At 40.3% G+C, this 22,901-nt stretch overlaps 2 protein-coding genes across 2 annotated transcripts in view; one reads left to right on the top strand and one right to left on the bottom strand.

Annotated features, from left to right (window-relative positions):
* The first annotated feature begins 4,960 nt into the window (after positions 1-4,960).
* On the top strand, positions 4,961-9,191 carry GZMA (granzyme A). Its single transcript, XM_052670181.1, has 5 exons — positions 4,961-5,078; positions 5,794-5,932; positions 7,154-7,292; positions 8,024-8,296; positions 8,726-9,191. Exons 1-5 carry the CDS (start codon positions 5,018-5,020, stop codon positions 8,894-8,896), a joined length of 783 nt encoding a protein of 260 aa, XP_052526141.1. The 5' UTR covers positions 4,961-5,017; the 3' UTR covers positions 8,897-9,191.
* Positions 9,192-13,161: 3,970 nt separating this feature from the next.
* CDC20B (cell division cycle 20B) overlaps positions 13,162-22,901 on the bottom strand; it is a 26,316-nt gene continuing 16,576 nt past the window's right edge. The window contains exons 8-11 of the mRNA XM_052669994.1: positions 18,882-19,110; positions 17,638-17,763; positions 16,796-16,913; positions 13,162-14,201 (exon numbers count right to left, since the gene is read on the bottom strand). Coding sequence (XP_052525954.1) covers positions 14,050-14,201; positions 16,796-16,913; positions 17,638-17,763; positions 18,882-19,110 — 625 coding nt within the window. The 3' untranslated portion in view covers positions 13,162-14,049. The remainder of the gene's footprint in view (positions 14,202-16,795; positions 16,914-17,637; positions 17,764-18,881; positions 19,111-22,901) is intronic.

Here is a 22,901-nt window from a genome sequence, read left to right as displayed (position 1 = left end):
TGTCAGAATTTACTGCATAATTAACAAGTTTGCAGGGGGAGCCAGCAGTACATGGTGGCTACTTTGTGCAGTGCTTTGTGCTGTGGAGGACTGATCAGCTAGAGCTTGGGTACAGAACAAAGAGTTTAGGTGTTGCCCTCTTCAGGTATGAGTGAAAACCAAGAAAAAAACTCTGGATATATGCCCAGTGGAAGGATGGAGCTGTTTAGAGTGACACTCATGCTGACATCCTCCAGAAATACAAAGAGGGGCAGGAAAAAGTTTAGATCCCTTGATTTTCTTTCCATACAAAAGCAATTCCAGAAAAACAAAGGAAGCTCTATTTCTGAGGCTGGCTGGTTTTGAAGCAAAAAGGAAGTCTCCCAATTTCTAGGGAAGTTCTTTAATCAATGAGCCATTATATTAAAAAAAGTGTTGTTATCTGTGCTTCAAGAAGAGCTTAAATGTGGTCCATGTGAATTGAAATTAGATATTCTTCTGGGTATATCTGATCCATATCCACGTCTATCACTTCTAAGTATTTGCCAATCTGTACTAGGTGCAAGAGAAATGATCTTGAACCATATCATGGCCCAAGGAGACTTTCTGCATGCCAGTTCCCACTCCAGAATTTCCCCTGACCAATTTTTAGAGCGTGGTTGAGGGGGGTTGAGGAGCTCCCGAGGAACAACCCACCAAACTAAGCCTGGAAGAGCTGCAGGCAGGATGGGCAGGCGAGACAGGACTGGGTGGGAATGCTGCAGAACTGCCATCTCCACCTTCTTTGCACTGTGATACTGCTGTCTCTATCACAGTCCTAAGATTGTCCCAGCCTATGCTCTTTACCTTTCCCAGCAAGTCTCCAAAAATTTGTCAGAATTTGGCCAAAGATGTGGCCAGTAACACAGTGATACACTGGGGTTGGCTGGGTCTGGAGCAGCACAGGGAGAGTCAGAGAAGACACTGTGCTCCTGGTGGCTGCCTGCTCTGCACTGCTCTCCTGTCCTCCCTTCCCTTCTATGCCTCCTCAGCTCAGGCAACTGATGTTCTGTAAGGTGCAGAGCTGAGGTCTAAATTGGCATCCTGCAATGGTCTAAAATTGTACTTATGTTCATCCAAAGCAGCACAAAAAGCAGCATAAATGAAAACTGAGCATAGTTACTGGGGAAATTCAGTATGAGATAAGAGTCAGAGAAGTGTTTGACACATTCAGAATAGAGCAACCCACTGACCCATGCTTAATGCCCATGGGAAACTTCCTCCGAGTCAAAGGCTTTATCTTGTACTGCGGTTTCTGATGAGGGAGTGACTGTATCTTGTGGGCAAGGTGGAGGAAAGAGCAGAACACTTTTTGTTACATTTGTCAGACCTCTTGATACCCAGCTACTTATGCTGCAGAGGAGCTAATAAAAAAATTGATGATGCACTCTATGGAGAAGGCACTTTTGTTCTGAGTTTTCCTCCTTTATACGCAGAATACCAATATAATCTAAACTTGACCATAAACTAACTTACTGCCAAAGCCAAAGAAGCCCAGCCAACTTTCAATTTTTCAGCCTCATTTAATGAGTTAAAACCAGAAGAGTAGTATTTGAGTATGAAACTACTAAAGTGATGATCTGCATGTCAATCTGACCTTTAATAACTATACAGTCAAACCTGGGAGTAAGAGCTTGTGAAGAAAGCAGTCAGTTGTTATCAAACAGAAGTCTAGATAGCATATTCTTAACTCTAACCATCAATATAAACGGCGTCTCTCAGGATTAAAGACGTAGAATTTTTTTTAAGGCACTGTTGTGCAAATAGCTAAGAAGTTACAGAAAAATAACTTCAGAAATATCTAAGAGTTTGTTTATAGATTGAAAGAAATATGAACCGATTACAGAAGATTTGTTTTCGGATAGTAGGCATAGAGTAGCCTGGAAATATCTGGGAACATTCGGTATTCTGTGTTTCCCAAATAGTTTTTCTTGAAAATAGATCAGGTAAACATAAGATGATACTTTTCAAACCTCTTCTTTTCTAGACATCACACCTCATATAGGAATATATAAGGTTGAATCACTGTAGTTGTATGAGTTCAAGCAGATCTCACTTGTAGAACACATGGTAAGACTTCCTATTAAAATGCTGTCAGCCCTTGACATCTATTTACAAATGATAAGTGAAACAAGAGTATCTGTGTCACTTGATAATACTGTGTGCAGGACAGTACTGAAAAAAAGGATGTTAACAGTGCTGACAGTTATTGGGGATACATGTGCAGGTAGTTAGGAGAAAACTGAAAGGAAACTAAAAGCTTGGTATGGTTTGCAATCATGGATCTATTGCCATGTCACATAGGTAATCATGACTCCAATTTGCAATCTCAAAGAGCTCTGCAATCTCTAAAAAAGGCTCCACTTCTACCTTCTTCACAGAAATCACCAACAACTACCCTCTGCACAGATGGGAGGACAATGGTAAATATTTGTCAGTTGTTTGGTTATATATGGGTAAAAAACACATCAAGCTGAGCCAACTGAGCTTGAAGATGTGACACAGCCAGCACGCAAAAGCTTCCTGCAGACTAATAAGGCTAAAGTCACCCAGAAACCTATCAGGCTGTGTAACAGTGGATCTTTGATGAATACAGTCAGTTAACAGAATATCTGAAATTCCAGTTTAATACTGACGGAAGGAAGATATTCTATAAGTGGCTATATATTTGGAAAGGAAGGATTTGAGGAACTGTGCCTTTACAAGCCTCCAATAACATTTATTTAGTTTACAGAACTCAGTTTGGGTGCATGAAACTAGGCATTCTGTGACATCAGACAGCATGGGTTCATGAAAGGCATGCCATGCTTGACCAACCTCATCTCCTTCTATGACTGGGTGACCAGACTGGTAGACGAGGGACAGACTGTTTTCTACCTAGACTTCAGCAAAGCCTTTGACATGGTTTCTCACAGGATTCTCCTGGGGAAACTGGCTGCCCGTGGCCTGCACAGGTATAGCCTTCCTTGGGTGAGAAAGTGGCCAGAGGGCCGTGCCCAGAGGGTAGTTAGTGGTGAATGGAGGTAAGTCCAGCTGGAGACCTCTTACAAGTGGTGTCCCCCAGGGGTCGGTACTGGGGCCCATCTTGTTTAATATCTTTATTGATGACCTAGAAGAGGAGGTTGAGTGCACCCTCAGTAAGTTTGCAGATGACACCAAGCTGGGAGGTGGTGTTGATCTGCGTGAGGGTAGGGAGGCCCTTCAGAGGGATTTAGACAAGCTGGACCACTGGGCTGAGGTGAATGGGATGAGGTTCAACAAGGCCAAGTGCCGCGTCCTGCACTTTGGCCACAACAACCCCATGCAGCGTTACAGGCTTGGGGATGAGTGGCTGGATGAGTGTGAAGAGGAAAGGGACCTGGGGGTGTTGGTTGATGCTCGGCTGAACACGAGCCGACAGTGTGCCCAGGTGGCCAAGAAGGTCAACGGCATCCTGGCCTGCATTAGAAATGATGTGGCCAGCAGGAGCAGGGAGGTGGTCATCCCCTGTATTCAGCACTGGTGAGGCCGCACTTCGAGTATCGTGTTCAGTTTTGGGCCCCTCACTGATGAAACACATTGAGTCCCTGGAACGTGTGCAGAGAAGGGCAACAAAACTGGTGAGGGATCTGGAGCGCAAGTCTTATGAGGAGGCTCAGTGGTGACCTTATTGCTCTCTACTTCCTGAAGGGAGGTTGTGATGAGGAGGGTTTTGGCCTCTTCTCCCAGACAACAAAGAGGACCCAAGGAAATGGCCGCAAGTTGTACCAGAGGAGGTTTAGGTTAGACATAAGGAAGAACTTTTTCTCTCAGAGGGTGGTCAGGCACTGGAATGGCTGCCCAGGGAGGTGTTGGAGTCGCCATCCCTGGCAGTGTTGAAGAGGCGTCTGGATGAGGAGCTGGGAGATATGATTTAGTGGCTTGTGATAGCAATGGTGATGGGAGGACGGTTGGACTAAGTGATCGTTCCGGTTGTTTCCACCCTTGTGATTCTGATTCTGTGATTTGAGTCATGTGTTTTCTTGTCACCTGCATAGGGCTTGGAGAAATGACATGACATCTATAGGAGTAGCATGGCCTTATGTGCCAGCAGCTAAAGGTTCAGTTAGACATAAGACTGCTTAAAACACTTTAAATGGCATTAAACACTTTGCTGTAGACCACTAAACCACACTGCACAGAAGCTAACCCAGTCTAAAGCTCGCAATAAAAGATCAGATGCTGAAAGAAGAAAATATCAGATTCCTTGGCCATGAGGCATTCCTGAATAGTATAGATAACTTTCTAATGGGAAATGGGCTGGGATTCCTCTCTCCTCATTTCAGAGATTGGAATCAGATTCACAAAAAAGGCATGTGCAAGTGTCTCACTCAGATGCCTACCTGTGAGAAAGGCACATTTTCTCCTATTTCAGCCAGTGTCCAACTAATGAAGTTAGCAGAGCTTCCAGTGTAATTAAGTTCAAGTAAACAGATTCCTAGCAACTGATCTGCTGAATATCTCTGTAGGATCCCTTGAATATGTTGACCAGGTAGACTTCAGCAATTAGCATTTATGATTAAACTGCAGACACTAAGGCATGTGAGATGGGACAGCATGGTATGCTTACGCAAGGTCTTTATCCTCTGAGTATTCAAGCTTAGGCACATTGCTCTGAGGTGTCTAAAATGGAACTAAAGATCTTCAAGTGAGCTACAGAATCAAACTTACACTTATGTAAGATGAGTTCCACTGTGTAAGCAGACAGGTAATGACTTGCAAGATTTCACTTCAGCACTGATACTAGCTCTCTGCTAATGCTACAGAGACAACATGAAGAGGGAGATACTGTCTTCACACCACAACGGATGACATGATTTCTCATTCACACTTCTGCTGTGAGCTATATATTCAGGAAGGTCTTAATGTTTTTTTCACAGTTACGGATGTCAAATGTCCTTAAGAGGAAAAATAAAACCCACATCCTTTTTGTTTAGGTATATATCACAGAGTGAATAGGGGAGGACTCCAGGCAGACACCATGGGTGTTTTTCTCACTCTGTCCACCTCTGCTGCCATTGTTCTTCTGATAATCCCTGGAGGTAAGTGCACAGTTTGATCCTTTTGAAGGTAAACACTGACATACAGAGTTCCATTTAAGTAGAATATATTAGCATAAAGTAGCTGCAATTACTATTGGAGTTAAAATTATGATGTCTTTCTATCTTTCTTATTGTCTTTGATCTTTCCATACAAACCAAATAATTTCTGAATGGATAATCGTAATTAAAACTGCACAAAGGACAAACTGTTTGGAAGAGTTCAGAGAAATTAATATAGACATTTTCGATCAGTCACTCTACAGGCATATACATAGATGATTTCTTGATTTTCTGTTCTCTTGAAAAGCATGTTCGTGTAATGTAACTTACCCTTTATAGCCCAGTTGCCAAGGGTTTGCACAAGACAGACACTGCACAACATATATCTAGTGGCAAGGCTAGGTTTCTTACAATGAAAGCTGAAAAATTAAACATATCAGAGAACTTCAGAACAATAAACCTGTGCAAGATCAATGACACTTAGGTTGTTCTTTTTTTCCTCAACATTCATGTCACTAACCTTATTTTAATGCCACTGAAAGACACATAAGTAGTGCTGCTGAGCACTTTTTAAAGCCTATCCTGAAGACCTGCATAGCAACATGTACATTCCTGCATGTCTGTATATTTCATAATTATGTTAAATGCACTTTTCTAAGAGTTCACAGTGCTTTGCAGCTTAGCTGTGTGTATTATGGCCTACTCTTATTTGTAGATTTGTGCGTGGATATCATCGGAGGACATGAAGTAACACCACACTCGAGACCATTTATGGCCATGCTCAAAGGAGAAGATTTTTGTGGAGGAGCTTTGATCAAGCCAAACTGGGTGTTAACAGCTGCTCATTGCGATCTGTAAGTTGCTTCTCTAATTTGTAGGTTAGTGAGTACCCAGTTTCCCTCTTCAAGAAGAAAAGTCCATGTCTCTGCTAGTCTAGTGCATTTAGCATTATCACGGTCAAGTTTTTAAACTTACAGTGACAACCATGTTTTGGTGAGTAAAAAATAATATAAGAAAGTACACTGATGTTCAGTGTTTCTGATATTTTACAATACACTTGTCATAGGAAAGCACAGAATAACAATGCTGAAATTGTGAATTTGGGGAAAGATCTATGCCTGTTCTCTCAAACAGTGCAATTGGCCAGAGGACTGGCCAGTCCAGATAGCTGCTTATAAAACAGAAACAAGTTCTTGTAATTTTGTTCTATAAAAGACAGAGTTCATTACAGAAAGAGGCAGCACATAATTATAAAGGAGCAAAAAATCCTGCAGATGACAGGAGACATTTAGAGACCCTCTTTACAAATTCTGTTAGCTTCTTCCTGTCTGACTCCAGACATGGATGGCTGTTTGGCCTTGCACGCTCCCCCTGCCAGGCGAGATGTGAGGTTTACATCTCACGACCCACCCACTGCCTTTGCTAGGGGGACTGGAGCTGCTGCTGAGCCAGACCTCACACAGGCTCTGTCAACAGCCTGCTCAGGGCCAGTGAATCACTGGACTTGTAACCATTTATCCTGCTACCAGCCAAGCAGAGAGATAACTGGAATCTACGACAAAGAAAGCACAAGGTCCAAAAGCTGTGGAATCAACTTATAGTGAAGAGTAATCCTGGATGAGATCTCATTAAAAAAAAAATACATTACATAATTAATTTAAAATTGCTCAGGCAGCACTCACACAGCTCTTGATAGCTGAAGGAACAGCAGAATCACTTCCTCAGGGTTTTGATTGCTACAGTAAGAGGCAACTGAGGACCAGCCAGCACAGCTACTCTGACAAGCTTCACCATCCAGCTGCGGCAAACATCAAGCTCCCAAGAGAAACAGCAGGGGCAGCTTCTGAGTTAAGGACCCAAACCCTGTTGGTCGCTGGTGCAACTAGAGTAGCATCAATTGTGATTCACTGGCACAATTTTTCTAAACTACTTGTGGAAACAGACTAATCTTCTACATTCTTCTAAATTACTGTTGCTTTACAGGCCTGAAAAAAGAGACTTACAGCACCACCACAGCAAGGAATTATGGACTTGCAGCAGGTGAATCCCACTGACCATGTTATCTTTCTTCTCAGGGAAGGAGGCACAGTTATTCTTGGAGCCCATTCACAGACAAAAAGGGAAAAAGAAAAACAGGTTATTAAGATTGCAAAAGAAATTCGCTACCCAGGCTACTCTTGCGGACAAGAAGAACATGACATTATGCTGCTGAAGGTATAGATTTACTTACACACTACTGAAGGAATACTCATCTCCTGTGATGCACTAGATTTTTCATTCTTGTGAGGAAGAGAGATGGGAGTTTCTGAGAACATTGTTTCTTGGGTGATACAGACTGGTCTGCAAATCCAGCTGATTGAGAGATTAGGGATACACTGCAGACCAAGACTCAACAATTCCTGTAATGTATGCTCGTATTAGCAGTAGAAAAACTGTAGTTTGGCCAAGCTTTTCTGGCTTTTCAACAAAATACTAAATATTCATATACATATGAATATGAATTATTTTTACATATTTCAGATGTAAAAATAACTGGGATAAAAACCATAATATTCTAACTGAAAGATAGTTCCATTAAGAATTTATAACTTCTCTGGTTCTCATTTTTGCCAGCGTCAGTTACTGCTGCTTTTTTGTCCTAGGAAAAAAAGCTTAGATTCCCTATGTATAAATATCTCCCAATGCTTGTGGGTGCAGCAGAAGAAAAACAGGGTCTTTTTGGAGCAAATATTTCAGCAGTTGAAAGGATTTTCATTGGAAAGTAGATATTCATTTTCCTTATTCCTACATTATCACACTGATTACATAAATTCCGTCACAAACAGAAATCTCAAAAAAGGTTTGCAGTAATCCCTCATTTCCACAGGTGGAAAAGATCCAGTGATTAACATGCAGAGATCTCTGTCAGACTCTGTCATAAAAATTATCTTCCTTATCTTCTACAGCTTACGAAAAGAGCAAAAATTAATAACGCTGTGAAAGTAATTCCCCTGCCTACCTCTGGTAAAGATCTCAAACCAGGAACAACTTGTAGAGTAGCAGGATGGGGACAAACTGAGAATTACATGAAAAAATCTGATACCCTGAAAGAAGTTAACGTCACTGTCATCAGCAGAACAATCTGCAATGACAAGAAACATTACAATTACAATCCTCGTATAACAAATAACATGATATGTGCAGGAGGATCCAAGAGAGAAAAAGCAGACTCATGCGAAGTAAGTATATTTATTGGCATTATCTGCATTGACTACATTAAAAATACAACATAAAGTAGTAGTTTTTAGAAACATGGTATATCCCTACCTACAGTTCCAGAAGGAGTAATACCACAAAAGAGTGAGTTTACTAGGGCTTCTTTTTCTAATCCTTAAAATAAAACACATCTGGATTTTCACTTTCAAAAATACTGGACATATCTTAGCACAGATCTAAGCAAATGGTCACACTGAAGTCTTTTTTTAATTATTATTTTTTGTTAATGATAAACTTAACTTCTGAAGGAGGGGGTAGTGGGAAGGTAAAGGGAAAAAAAAGGCGTAGTCTACATATTTATTTCTACCATGCAACTGGAGTAAGTTTCAAGTAAGGGACAGATTTTGTAGCTTTTGTAAATATGAATGACAATTTTTCTCTTCCTGTTCCAGGGGGATTCAGGCGGACCCTTAATATGCAATAATGTGATGAAAGGTGTCACATCTTTTGGGAAGTCACCATGTGGTTCTCCTAATGGTCCTGGTGTCTACACTCTCATCACAAACCAGTACCTTAAGTGGATAAGGAAAACCATAGACGGAGACTTACAGACCGAGTTTTGACCAAACTATTTCCCACTTTGTGATTGTGCAACAAAATCTAGCTTTGAAATATGCACTCTGCTAGAACAGCTTTTGTAGTTTACAAAGCTATGGAGTCCATTTGTGACTCAAGCTTTCCGCTTCCTTGCGTTGTGCATTCAAACTGAGCTTTACATAGATGAGTACTTCTGACCAACTGTCAAATCAAAGTGTAATTTCTACCTTTCATTTATTTGAAGCTTCTGCATGTCAACTCTGCATGTAATCTGCATTAAATAAGAGAAATAGCAATAAAATCTATTTCTCAAAGTTGTCAGTTTATGTGGTACACTGTGTCTGTTGCAGTATAAATATTCCATGCCAATAATGTTTGGGACATGCAAGATTTAAAGGGGAAGGGAGGGGAGGGGAGGAGAGGGGAGGGGAGGGGAGGGAAAAACAGCTGAAAAGCTGAGAAGTGCCAGAAAGTGTCTCAGCTGAAGTACCAACATGAATTGAGTGCTGCCTGTATTACAAGGAAAAAAAAAAAAAAGGAGAAAGAAATACATTCTTCGAGACTCATAGAATCATTAAGGTCAGTCCTACGATTCCATAGGTTTCTTGTTTGTTTTTGCATTACAAATAGCACTTTTTCATATCGATACTCCAGCTGAGACACCTCCATGGTTCCAACTCTGCCACTGAGCAGTGGAATTTTTAAGTGCTTCAACAACTACTTGTCAAACAGCAAACAGATCCATTGTGAAAAATGTCTCTCCCCACCTCTATATTGACATATGGGTATTTTCAATGCTGTGAATGCCTCAAGGAGGGGGCAGTTTTATTTTGTTTCTTTGGGGTTTCTAAACTGGAAATAGGTATCAAGTAAAAGAAAATGGTCAGCATTCACAAGGTGCATAAATCTAACATAATTTTAATTAAAAAGTATTTTTTCATAATGAACAATTGAACATAATTTATAAACATATTATGGGAAAATATGGATTAAAATACAACTGTTCTCTTCTGATATCCAGTTACTGAGGAGGGCCCAGTCTACTGGATCCTTATTGAAAGTTTTGATGCTGAACATTTTTAATATTTTCTGTCCATTACAGATGTTACAGAGTCAGAACTTCTAACATTCCTGATTGTTATTTCTAAAGAGTAATTGCATATGTTTAAGTTATGGACTGAACACACGAACAAGTGCACAAGCACAAGCAAAGGAGCACAAGCACAGAAGCAAAGCAAAGCAGAGAGGAGGATTCTTGGCCAGTAAAGACTGCATCAGTGAAACTAACAGGACAGCTGGCTCACTGACCTACTAACACCCAAAGTGGTGATTTTATTTCTGTTTTAAACACCTAGAAAATGAGTATTCTATTCTATTCCCTTGTCATGCAGACTACCAAATCCTTAGTTTGGAAGAATTGATTCTAAAATCCTTCAGAAAATACTAAGCCTTTATAAGTCTTGTGAAAAATCTGCAGCTGATCTTCAAAACAATCAATCAATCAATGAAGGGCTACTTCACTCTCCCCACTGATTAGGCTTACTTTATTACTTTACTCCTTGTCCAACTTCCATTCTGCTATCGCATTTTCATCTTATTGCTTCCTCTGTCCAATTCTGGAAGTCAAAACCAGCAAAGCTGAATACAGCTCCAGCACTACTGGACGGAGTCCACTTAAGTTCAGGTAACAGAGAATCTCAGTAGCAATTAAGATCACATGTATCAGCTAGATTAAGTGTGAACATCAGTCAATTACATTTTGACATGTAGGATGCAATGTCTACTCACTGTGAACCAGGAAGTGAACAGGTTTATGTTTATACAGCATATAAGTAAAGCAAATACAGCATATTAAGTAAAGCATGTAATATTTATCTGAGTAGCATCAAGTCAGACTGTGTAGCCTCAGGAGTCCATTTATGTGCAGAACAAAGGCATTTCCAAATAGAAGTTTCTATACTCTATTTCACTGCATCATATTCAGATAACCACTTCATTATATTGTCAGTGAATTTTTTCCTCTTCTAAAAATGATTTTTGCTCTGATTCTGATCATTGTCCGAAACTAGTCTGGGTCTGAAACAGAGTCAGCATCAGGCAAAGCATCACCAACAGGAAAAGAGAGGGGATCCTTTCCATTAACTCAACATTGGTGAGATCACTTCTGGAATGCTGTGTCCAGTGCTGTCCTACACTACAGTAGTCCAATGGAAGGCCGTCAAGATGAGAAGGGTGCGCAGCAATTTTCCTATGAAGTGAGAGAACTGGGACTGCTCTTTCCAGAGAATAGAAGGCTCAGGGGATGTCACCAATGTCTATAAATACCTGAAAAGAGGGTACGAAGAGGATGAAATTGGGCTCCTTTCAGCATGCCAGTGCCTGGACAAGAGGCAATGGGCACAAACTGAAACACCAGAAGTTCCTTCTGAATATCATTATTTATCTGCTTAATGCAGATAAATAATGCAAGTCATGGAGAACTGGTACAGGCTACCCAGAGAGATTGTGAGGTCTCCTCCTCGGACATCTTCAAAAGCTGCTTGGACACTGTTCTATGGACCCTGCTCTGGCAGCCTTGCTTATGTAGAATTGGAGCACATACACCCAGAGGCCTTTGCCTGCCTCAGAAATTCTGTGATTCTGTGAACCATAGGCATGTTGCACAGAATGAGACAAAAATACACCATGTTATACAAGGAGGATGTCAAGACCTCACGTTTTGCCCAGTCCCTCATATATTAAGACCTTAGCACAGGCAGAATGAGGCAACTACACATGAACATTAATTGATTTTCAGCAGTTGTACTCTCTATGTCTGCAAATATTCAGTAACAGTACCTATAAAGCTCAGTGAAGCAGAAGCATGCCTCTCAAGTCCTCAAATTCCTGATAGGAAAGATAAATGCTGGTTATACAGAAGAAACTGACTAGAAAAGGCATGTAAGTATATGTTTAATTTCACTACAGATTAAACAGAGACTGGAATTTAAATATATGTGTAAATGTTTTCTCAGATGTGGTCACAAAACAGGGCTACAGTGCACACAGAATTTCATGGGCTATTGGCTAGTCCTGCAGAAATAAGCAACTTCTCTCTCTGTCAGATATTGTGTTGAAATACTTCTGGGACCAATACAGCTTCACAACTCAATAATGAACTTGGATAATTAAGTACTAAACAATTCTCAGTTTAAAAATAAGTGGTTTTTGTTTTTTGTATTTTGGTTTTTATTTCAACAGATAAACATCCAACAAAATACACCTAACTGCAGTGTTGATTAGTTCCTTCTTCACCACAGTCCTCCACCCTCTTTTCTTTTATTTGGCAAACCAACATTTATGTACCATCCAAGAACAAAAAGAATTTCTGGGGCAATTCCTGAAATACATGAGTAAAGAACTCTACAGAATTCCACAGCTTTTCTCCCAGTGAAAAGAGAGAAAATGCTTTTTTATCACTAAAAAAAAAAAAAAAACAAAACAAAACCAACCTTTAAAACTGTGTAAAACACTATTTTGAATATTTAAGTTGATCTATTGTAATTAATTTAAGTTAAATAATTGGTCAAATATTACAAGATATGTTAGGAGACAGGCTCAGTGTAAGTTATCTCCCATTCTTAGGCATCAGCTTCTTCATAGTAATTTCAAAATTGATGATTGCTGTTCTCATTTTCTAACCTTTTCCGAAGATGACACAAGGTGACCACAGAAGGGTTAACTTGGTGGCAGATTTATTGTAAATTAGTAACTTGCCAGGTAAAAAAGATGAGTGGTCTCAACCTGCCAGACCTAAAATTAGTGATCATGTGACTTACATATATCAGATAAGGCTTTTAAAATGATGAGAACTTAAGACAAGAGAGTTTCACATTCATTTCCTGAGATGCCTGTGTGCCAGTTAATGTTGCTTCTCTTTTCAAACATTTGACCAACAGCTTATTTTTCCATTGACATTGATCTACCCCCCTTATATCCCATTTTCTCACTGTTCAGCTACAGGAAAGACACTAAATACATTTCAACTGGGAAAAAAACCCTAATGAGCTTCTGAACTCACGAGGCTTTTAAGACAAATGCAAGAGTGAATCCTTGCCTTTCTTCATTCCCAATAATGAAATCAAAGTTCCGGAGACACTTATGGCTAAAATATGGTTTGGAATTGTATTTGAGTAGCATCTGAAGATCAAATCACAGAATCACAGAATCACCCGGGTTGGAAGGGACCTCAAGGATCATGTAGTTCCAACCCCCCTGCCTAGCAGGGCCACCAAACGTACACATACACATCTGACATTCTTTCTTAGCTGTTGACAGTACATAGGTATTTTACAGAAAACTCCAATTAAAGTTCAAGAGGTGTGGCATTAGGTAAAATTCATACAAGGGTGACAGCTGCCAGATCTGTGGACACCCAGAACTAAATTGCTACCCTTAAGGGACAAAAAACTAACTGCTGCACTTCTCTGACTATGCCTGTCTGGTTTATTGACAAGTTGATTACAAAACTCTGGATATTAATAGAATTATTATGCAGTTATTTCAAACATTTGACAAACACAGTGAGTGCATATAAGGAAAAAATTCTGAACTTGATACAGCTTATTTAGCTAATAAAGTTAATTATCACTGCTGTGACAGAAATGCTGAAGAATTGTCAAGAAATCATTTATTTTTATTTAGCATCATATGTTTGCTATGATCTCCAGAAATGTTTTGTCGGATTCTGTACTATGAGCTTTGTGATATACGGAACAATCCAGTCCCTTGACTGGTACCTACTGACCCCAGCCCTTGTCAGATTCAATGCAATTTAAACAGCCTGGCATTTGGATTCCAATACAGACGCAGACCATGTAAAATTACAAGAATCATAGCTAAAAACAGGACCTAAGACCTTATGTTGGCATGGGCTGGATTCCATCCATGCTTGCTAGTTTAATGAAAACAAAAATGATTTGTTTGAAAGAGTTAGAATTTTTTCCCTCTAGGTTAAGTAAGACAAGCTACTAATATTTCATGTAATGGACTAAATGGAGAAAATTGCTTTACTCCTGAAAGAATGACACTATCTTTTGCCATGTTTCATTTGGAAGGAATACACATATTTTGAATTACTGAATGAGTGAAATACATAAAATCATTTGCTTTCAAGGAAAATAAGTCAAAAGAATGAGCTCTAATAATCATTAGAAAAAAAGCTTTCTTTTTTTTCATTGTTCTCTTCATACTCATGGCATTTCCACAGACAAGCTATCCCATCAGCAGCGACCGAAAGGAGCCTCCTCTGATCTGGGCTTAAGGCTATATGCAGGACTCTCCTTTTATGACCTGAAAAATAAAATATGTTAAAAAAAATGCCAAGATACATCACGATCTTACACAGAGATTGTCAATCACTTTTTTTACCTATAGGTGTTCTGCCTTTACTGCACCGGGTTGATACCCTGCAAGATGTGCAAAGATAGCCTTTTGTATAGAGTATTTTCACATTAAGAGCTGAAGGCAGTATCTTCCTTTAGGGACCAGGCTTTAACTTCCAGGACCGAGCCACACTGAAAAGGTATTTCTGTCAAAGGAGAACATGAAACCTGCACTTTTGTTTCTTCTCTGCGTTTATAATTAAGTCTGTGTTTGGTAATGAGTCTGACTGCTGAGCTTTCCCATCTGGCTGCTTATGCCTCGCGACACTTAGTAGCTGATCCAACAATTACAAGATAGTGGTTCCAGCTGCTGCATTATTACTGTTGGGAAGATCTTTTAACAGTGATCCCAATGAACAATTTATTGGAATTTTACATTTGGTTTTGTCTGCAGTTTGAGAAAATTTTGGCAGCTGTAACTGAAGGCCAGAAGCTACCCTAGTCTAACAGCATAAATAATGTACACAACTCATTACTCAGTTATACAAGTGTCTCTCACAGTAGAATCAACTGACGGAACTAAAGAAATTGTTTGATACTAAACTGAGATGAGATTTGCTCCACAACTCTTACACAGACCTACCATGTGGTCCTGCACAATGTTACTCTTAAGAAAATCCATGGGGATTTTAGGCACATGGGGGCACAGGTAATTAGACGTGTTTTTACTGCAATTTGCTGGTCATTAGCTTATTTGGGGGTGAGTCACTGACAATCATAAAGCTGACACAGACACCTAAGAGAAAAAAAACGAGGATTTTGAGATGTAGTGTTCCTCGTCTAAAGACAGACTAGTCTTATCCTGAAAAGAAGTGAAAAGTTAAGAAGAAAATCTTGGGTGACCATTTTGAACGAATATAGGTGATCTGTGTTCTCAGCCTCTGCACCTGAATTATCCATTAACACAATGGAGGTGGCATTTCTCTTTCTAGCTCAAAACAGCATTATGAAGATAAGCATGCGGAGAACTGTAAGGCCTTCTGAAACTGTAGGATTTATACAGTAGTACTTCATGAAGATGCATAAAACTGCAGACCAAAAGCAAGATTCTGGTGTCCTGGTGCTAAAAAATATCCCCCACCTAAACTTTGTGACTAGAATTTTGATACCATTGTTTAATTATTTCAGCAGGTATTATTTTGAGGCTTTGATCCTTCTCAACCTATTAAAGACTACATGATCTTTGTCAGTATCAAAAACCATGAATTTACAAAGACAGCAAATTTCTTACACTCTTGTTCCATTCAGTGTCTCTAACAGCTCTGAAGAAGGAATTGTAGATGTGGTCTTTGGACCACAACACCGATTGAAAAACTTATTACTAGTTTCATTTGAAGAGTTGGGGGATCAGAAGAAATCAGAAAAGTCAAAATTATAAATTTCCGTACTTTCCGAGTGGAGAAGGGTGGAGTTTTACATCATTGTTTGAAGATCACACCAGGGCATTTTTTCAAAGAAATTGCATATTTTGTTTTATTATGTATTTTCTTTGATAAAAACTTTTCTAAGTTCTAACAGGATTACATTTACATCCAAAATGAATCTTCTAGTAAACTGTTCTATAGTTCTATTAGACGTGAACCAAAAATGGACTCTGCTGTAAAAGGATTAGTATCAGTCAGAATTCTGTTGTAATTATGCTCAGTAATAGGCAATCTCAATTACTGAAGTACTTAACAATGCCTGATGAACTTCATTCCTACTGAGTGTTTTCAAGATATTCAGCATTACATAAAGGATTCAACAACAAAATTCAGTTACATTTATTTGTTTACTGGTTAATTTAACACTGAAACAAGTGAAAATCAATGCATCAAAATGACAGCAAACACAAACAACAAGAAGGCTTAATAGCAAACAACAGCCGGAACACTACAGCTTTATGGACTGAAACAGAACTGTAAGGAGACTACACTTCCCCTAGCTATCAGCATGGTACAAGGACAACACAAGGCACTGCACTGCTTCACAGTCAAAAGCATTCATTAACACTCAGACAGCTCTTGATAACACACGGAGATTTATCACATTCAAACTTAATTTGGAAGCTGGTACAATATCCTGGCTCAATGAGCTGCAAAACTGAAGAATCATATCTAGTTTGTGTCATTTAAAAGGCCACCAGCCTACAATGTATTCGAAGCAAGCTGACACCAGCACACTCAGTCCAGGTTTAGTAATCCTTAGGGAGAAGTCTAAATCCACAGTCTGTGACTAGGACAGCTTTAGAAATGATAGGAGATCATCATTAAAACTGTACAGAATTTTACAGAAAAAACTTACATCATTATCTTACTAAGTCAATCTTTACGATCTCATGCATCAAGACTTAATGAATGAATACCTGCACGTAGATAAAGAAGTGTAGGTGAGTGCTCTTTAAGCTTTATTTTACTTACATGTATAATGTACATATTTACAAAAAACAAAACAAAAAAAAAAACTGGTCAGAGAGAAAAATGGGTAATTGAAATATCTAAAACGGTGAACTGAAATACTTGCCATAGAGTTCTGATGAATTGATAAGTGCTGGATGCTTCCATATTTTCATCTGATTTCCAGGAAGGCCTTGTCCAGTCATCAGTTCACTGGTTTTGGGTAACCAGAGCAATGAACAAATCTATTGCAATTTAAAATTCTTTTAGTTTTCAGAATGAGTCAACATAGATCATTCAAGAGATCTGAAATGTTACCTAGAGCATTTGAAGAAGTTACTGAGAAATAGCCTCAGCAGAATATTTACTTATTTAGAAGGATGATTTCATTTCTTGCAACACTTCAAGGTACAGCTGCTCTATAGACTAAATGCATTAATAGCCTATCAGTATGAAACCAAGGTCCTCTAAGAATATCTCCAAGTTGTCACAGCTCCAGGAAAATCATCAGCTATACTGCTTTATTCCAGCTGAGAATTTTTTCTCCGTCTCCTAGTATTCTAACCCAAGAGACTGATGCTTGCCCTCTGACTCTTAGACCTCTCCCCAACCCAGCAATCTGGGTAGCCATCTTCCCCATTAGCGCTCTCTCTTCATGAGAATTCTGGCCAAACCCACTATTGCCACAAATAAAAAGATGATGAAAAGTGTCTGGCTGTGAGACTACCTTCTTTTCAAGCCTTTCTGTGTGAAGAGAAATTGTAAATGAAAAACAAACTACTTCTGATTCCAGCCCCACACTTCAGGGCCAAATGTAGCAAACTGCAGACACACAGAAAATCCTGCTGCTCTCTTGCCCACAGAACCACCCTCAAAGTCAGTGGGAGTTTGCCAAAGAAGCACAGCTATACAGCTGTAATATACAGCTATTCAGAGCAGAGCCAGAGTATGCAGATATTTCATCTTCACCTGAGAATCTGTAGCTGCACTCTGGAGGAGTTTCTCACTGTTTATGTCCCAGACACGCAAAATCCCATCTTTCATTCCACCTCCTGTAGCAAGGACATTGGACTGCCAAGGACACCAGTTCATAGCCTTAAAAAAAACAAAAGAAAAGAAATCAGACACCAGAACAGATTGGGAGGTTAGCTGGAAAACAGAATAGATTTTACTTAAAAGCCCAGTTGGAAAAATGATCTGCAACAAGCACCCAGAATATATCTCTTGCTTTTTATTCCTTACTACATCATGCTCTTCCTGCTATACAGATGCATAGGATCCCAAAACTCCAATTACTGCTCTCTTTGTCACTTCTTTACATTAGCCTACCTACACTGCCTTACTTAAGCTCATAACATTCCAGCTCCTCTGCTCGCTCTTCACAGGTCAGATTCACACCTCAGTACTAGAAGAATCCAACATAATGCAGTTTGACTTCTGTCTAACTCAAGCCGTTGTAGAAGCTTGAGCAATGCCATCTACGGGACTTTAAATAAAGATAGGTTCTTTGAGGTATTTCTTCAACATGCCCAGGGTCCCGGCTCTATCTGAAGAAAAGTTACAAAGAACTCATTTGCACCCGTTTCAATAATCTTCTCTGATCCTTTATCATCAATGCTTCAGGCTAGTCTCAAACCTTTCTGGGAGGATAAGCAGCTTATAAATGCTGGATTCCTCATTCTTGCTGATATCTGACCTCTCCTTCCCAGACTAGGACTTAATAAAGAATCAAAGTTGTTTCATTTCCAGTTTCTCTCTTCAGATCCTTTGCTATCAGCAATCATAACCTGAAGCGAGTAGGAGAGCAGAAGAAACTTCACATTTAAAATCATTTCAGCAGAGGGAATTCCAGAGACAACTTTCCAGAATTCCAACATCAGAAAGATCCTGTCTGATGATTTTTAAGCATTGTGTCACAGAATTTTACTTTGGAGGATGGAGAAAGAGAGGAGGAGGAGGTTGTAGATTTTTTGATTGATATAATATTTGCAAAGGCCTACTAATCCAGTAGAATTTCATGATCAATCAAAGCATTACTGTATTTATCTGCATCAAGAGAACTGGTATTAAAATTATCTGCATAACAATCAGGAGAGAAGACGCTAATAGAAATCTAAATAAACTGAGACAATCTGAAAAATTCCACAACAGTTTGCATCAACAACATAACTTCATGAGAATAAATACAGAATTTTTCTTCCTCCTCCATATACCTTAACTGCTGAAGAATGAGGAATGGTTTTCAGTGGCTGTGTCTGCACTTTCACACCAGGATCACTGTGCCAGATATTCAGTGTACCATCACTAGACCCACTTGCAAGCAACTGATTGGTTAATGACCATTTGAGGCTGCAAATGCTTTGTTTGTTTTGGCAAAGAGTACCAACGTGATGCTGAGCCACTCGAACATCATGGTGATGAATAGATCCCAGTCTTGAACCACTGTAATTGAGAAAAGACAGCATGTGTTCAATATTAAAGACAAGATGCTACACTGTCATCCTGAAGTTGCTTCAGTAGTTTCAGCAGCAAACCACATCAGAGTGAAGCACGCCTGCAGAGCAACAATAGAGGGGTGACTGAAAATAGAAAGTAGCAAAGCAGCTGCTCAGTACAAGCCCGGCAAATTACCTGCTCTCCATCACAGTTTTCATTTTCCTGAAGACACACTACAGTGTACACCACCAATCTGTACCTTGTTTAGCAGTTAACCAGTTAATGTAGACTCTAACCTGTACTTCAAAAAAAGTTTTGCAAAATGAATTTTACCAAGGCCAGATATTACTCAACAAAGAGGAAGGGTAAAACTTTATTGGCCTCGTTAAGGGTTTACTAGTAGTAGTCATTAGCACTCTGCTCTTAAATTCTCTTCCTCACCTTCTCTTTCTCCCTCCCACTTCCACATTGAAAGAAAATCTGCACTAATCAACTCTACTTGTCACAGCTTATTTACCCTTTCATTTTGACACTGTTGTATCACTGTTAGGAAATGCATGCATAGTTTTACCTGTCCTGAGGGACCACTCCCTCAGACTCTGCTCTCCCTTAGTTACCTTGGCCAGTCATGTCAGTTTACTAAGGGCCCATTTTGGAAGCATGGTTTCTATTACTGTTCTGACATAGGCTTTACTCAGCAATAGTATAACTGAGTTGAATATACTGAAAATAGCTTACAGCATATTTTCTTTTCCCTGGTTTTCACAGAATCTTAGAACCACAGAATCATAGAATTACAAGGGTGGAAACAACCGGAACGATCACTTAGTCCAACCGTCCTCCCATCACCATTGCTATCACAAGCCACTAAATCATATCTCACAGCTCCTCATCCAGACGCCTCTTGAACACTGCCAGGGATGGCGACTCCAACACCTCCCTGGGCAGCCATTCCAGTGCCTGACCACCCTCTGAGAGAAAAAGTTCTTCCTTATGTCTAACCTAAACCTCCTCTGGTACAACTTGCGGCCATTTCCTTGGGTCCTCTTTGTTGTCTGGGAGAAGAGGCCAAAACCCTCCTCATCACAACCTCCCTTCAGGAAGTAGAGAGCAATAAGGTCACCACTGAGCCTCCTCATAAGACTTGCGCTCCAGATCCCTCACCAGTTTTGTTGCCCTTCTCTGCACATGTTCCAGGGACTCAATGTGTTTCATCAGTGAGGGGCCCAAAACTGAACACGATACTCGAAGTGCGGCCTCACCAGTGCTGAGTACAGGGGATGACCACCTCCCTGCTCCTGCTGGCCACATCATTTCTAATGCAGGCCAGGATGCCGTTGACCTTCTTGGCCACCTGGGCACACTGTCGGCTCGTGTTCAGCCGAGCATCAACCAACACCCCCAGGTCCCTTTCCTCTTCACACTCATCCAGCCACTCATCCCCAAGCCTGTAACGCTGCATGGGGTTGTTGTGGCCAAAGTGCAGGACGCGGCACTTGGCCTTGTTGAACCTCATCCCATTCACCTCAGCCCAGTGGTCCAGCTTGTCTAAATCCCTCTGAAGGGCCTCCCTACCCTCACGCAGATCAACACCACCTCCCAGCTTGGTGTCATCTGCAAACTTACTGAGGGTGCACTCAACCTCCTCTTCTAGGTCATCAATAAAGATATTAAACAAGGTGGGCCCCAGTACTGATCCCTGGGGGACACCACTTGTAAGAGGTCTCCAGCTGGACTTACCTCCATTCACCACTAACTACCCTCTGGGCACGGCCCTCTGGCCACTTTCTCACCCAAGGAAGGCTATACCTGTGCAGGCCACGGGCAGCCAGGAGAATCCTGTGAGAAACCATGTCAAAGGCTTTGCTGAAGTCTAGGTAGAAAACAGTCTGTCCCTCGTCTACCAGTCTGGTCACCCAGTCGTAGAAGGAGATGAGGTTGGTCAAGCATGGCATGCCTTTCATGAACCCATGCTGTCTGATGTCACAGAATGCCTAGTTTCATGCACCCAAACTGAGTTCTGTAAACTAAATAAATGTTATTGGAGGCTTGTAAAGGCACAGTTCCTCAAATCCTTCCTTTCCAAATAGATAGCCACTTATAGAATATCTTCCTTCCGTCAGTATTAAACTGGAATTTCAGATATTCTGTTAACTGACTGTATTCATCAAAGATCCACTGTTACACAGCCTGATAGGTTTCTGGGTGACTTTAGCCTTATTAGTCTGCAGGAAGCTTTTGCGTGCTGGCTGTGTCACATCTTCAAGCTCAGTTGGCTCAGCTTGATGTGTTTTTTACCCATATATAACCAAACAACTGACAAATATTTACCATTGTCCTCCCATCTGTGCAGAGGGTAGTTGTTGGTGATTTCTGTGAAGAAGGTAGAAGTGGAGCCTTTTTTAGAGATTGCAGAGCTCTTTGAGATTGCAAATTGGAGTCATGATTACCTATGTGACATGGCAATAGATCCATGATTGCAAACCATACCAAGCTTTTAGTTTCCTTTCAGTTTTCTCCTAACTACCTGCACATGTATCCCCAATAACTGTCAGCACTGTTAACATCCTTTTTTTCAGTACTGTCCTGCACACAGTATTATCAAGTGACACAGATACTCTTGTTTCACTTATCATTTGTAAATAGATGTCAAGGGCTGACAGCATTTTAATAGGAAGTCTTACCATGTGTTCTACAAGTGAGATCTGCTTGAACTCATACAACTACAGTGATTCAACCTTATATATTCCTATATGAGGTGTGATGTCTAGAAAAGAAGAGGTTTGAAAAGTATCATCTTATGTTTACCTGATCTATTTTCAAGAAAAACTATTTGGGAAACACAGAATACCGAATGTTCCCAGATATTTCCAGGCTACTCTATGCCTACTGTCCGAAAACAAATCTTCTGTAATTGGTTCATATTTCTTTCAATCTATAAACAAACTCTTAGATATTTCTGAAGTTATTTTTCTGTAACTTCTTAGCTATTTGCACAACAGTGCCTTAAAAAAAATTCTACGTCTCTAATCCTGAGAGACGCCGTTTATATTGATGGTTAGAGTTAAGAATATGCTATCTAGACTTCTGTTTGATAACAACTGACTGCTTTCTTCACAAGCTCTTACTCCCAGGTTTGACTGTATAGTTATTAAAGGTCAGATTGACATGCAGATCATCACTTTAGTAGTTTCATACTCAAATACTACTCTTCTGGTTTTAACTCATTAAATGTACCAGTACCGACCCCTGGGGGACACCACTTGTAAGAGGTCTCCAGCTGGACTTACCTCCATTCACCACTAACTACCCTCTGGGCACGGCCCTCTGGCCACTTTCTCACCCAAGGAAGGCTATACCTGTGCAGGCCACGGGCAGCCAGTTTCCCCAGGAGAATCCTGTGAGAAACCATGTCAAAGGCTTTGCTGAAGTCTAGGTAGAAAACAGTCTGTCCCTCGTCTACCAGTCTTGTCACCCAGTCGTAGAAGGAGATGAGGTTGGTCAAGCATGGCATGCTTTTCATGAACCTGTGCTAGCTGTGCCTGATCTCCTAGACACCATGACACGCACTGGAAATCGACTGTTCCATCTATTCTTACGGCACTGAGATAATCAACCTCTATACATATTCTCACAGAATCACAAAATCATAGAATCCTTAGAGTTGGAAGGGATCTTTAAAGGTCATCTAGTCCATCTCCCCTGCAATGAACAGGGATACCTACAACTAGATGAGGTTGCTCAGAAACTGGTCTAGACTGACCTTGAATGTCTCCAAGGATGAGGCATCCACCATC

Source organism: Tympanuchus pallidicinctus, unplaced genomic scaffold, assembly GCF_026119805.1.
Source record: "Tympanuchus pallidicinctus isolate F22 unplaced genomic scaffold, pur_lepc_1.0 scaffold9, whole genome shotgun sequence".
Classification (NCBI taxonomy): Eukaryota; Metazoa; Chordata; class Aves; order Galliformes; family Phasianidae; genus Tympanuchus; species Tympanuchus pallidicinctus.
Note: the sequence above shows the minus strand (reverse complement) of the source record. Positions and strands in the feature narration are given on the sequence as shown.

Excerpts from the sequence above, each read along its gene's own strand:
- GZMA (XM_052670181.1), top strand. The coding sequence starts at position 5,018 with ATGGGTGTTTTTCTCACTCTGTCCACCTCTGCTGCCATTGTTCTTCTG. Across the intron at positions 5,079-5,793 it reads TCTTCTGATAATCCCTGGAG|ATTTGTGCGTGGATATCATC; the intron begins GTAAGTGCACAG and ends TCTTATTTGTAG. Across the intron at positions 7,293-8,023 it reads ATGACATTATGCTGCTGAAG|CTTACGAAAAGAGCAAAAAT; the intron begins GTATAGATTTAC and ends TATCTTCTACAG.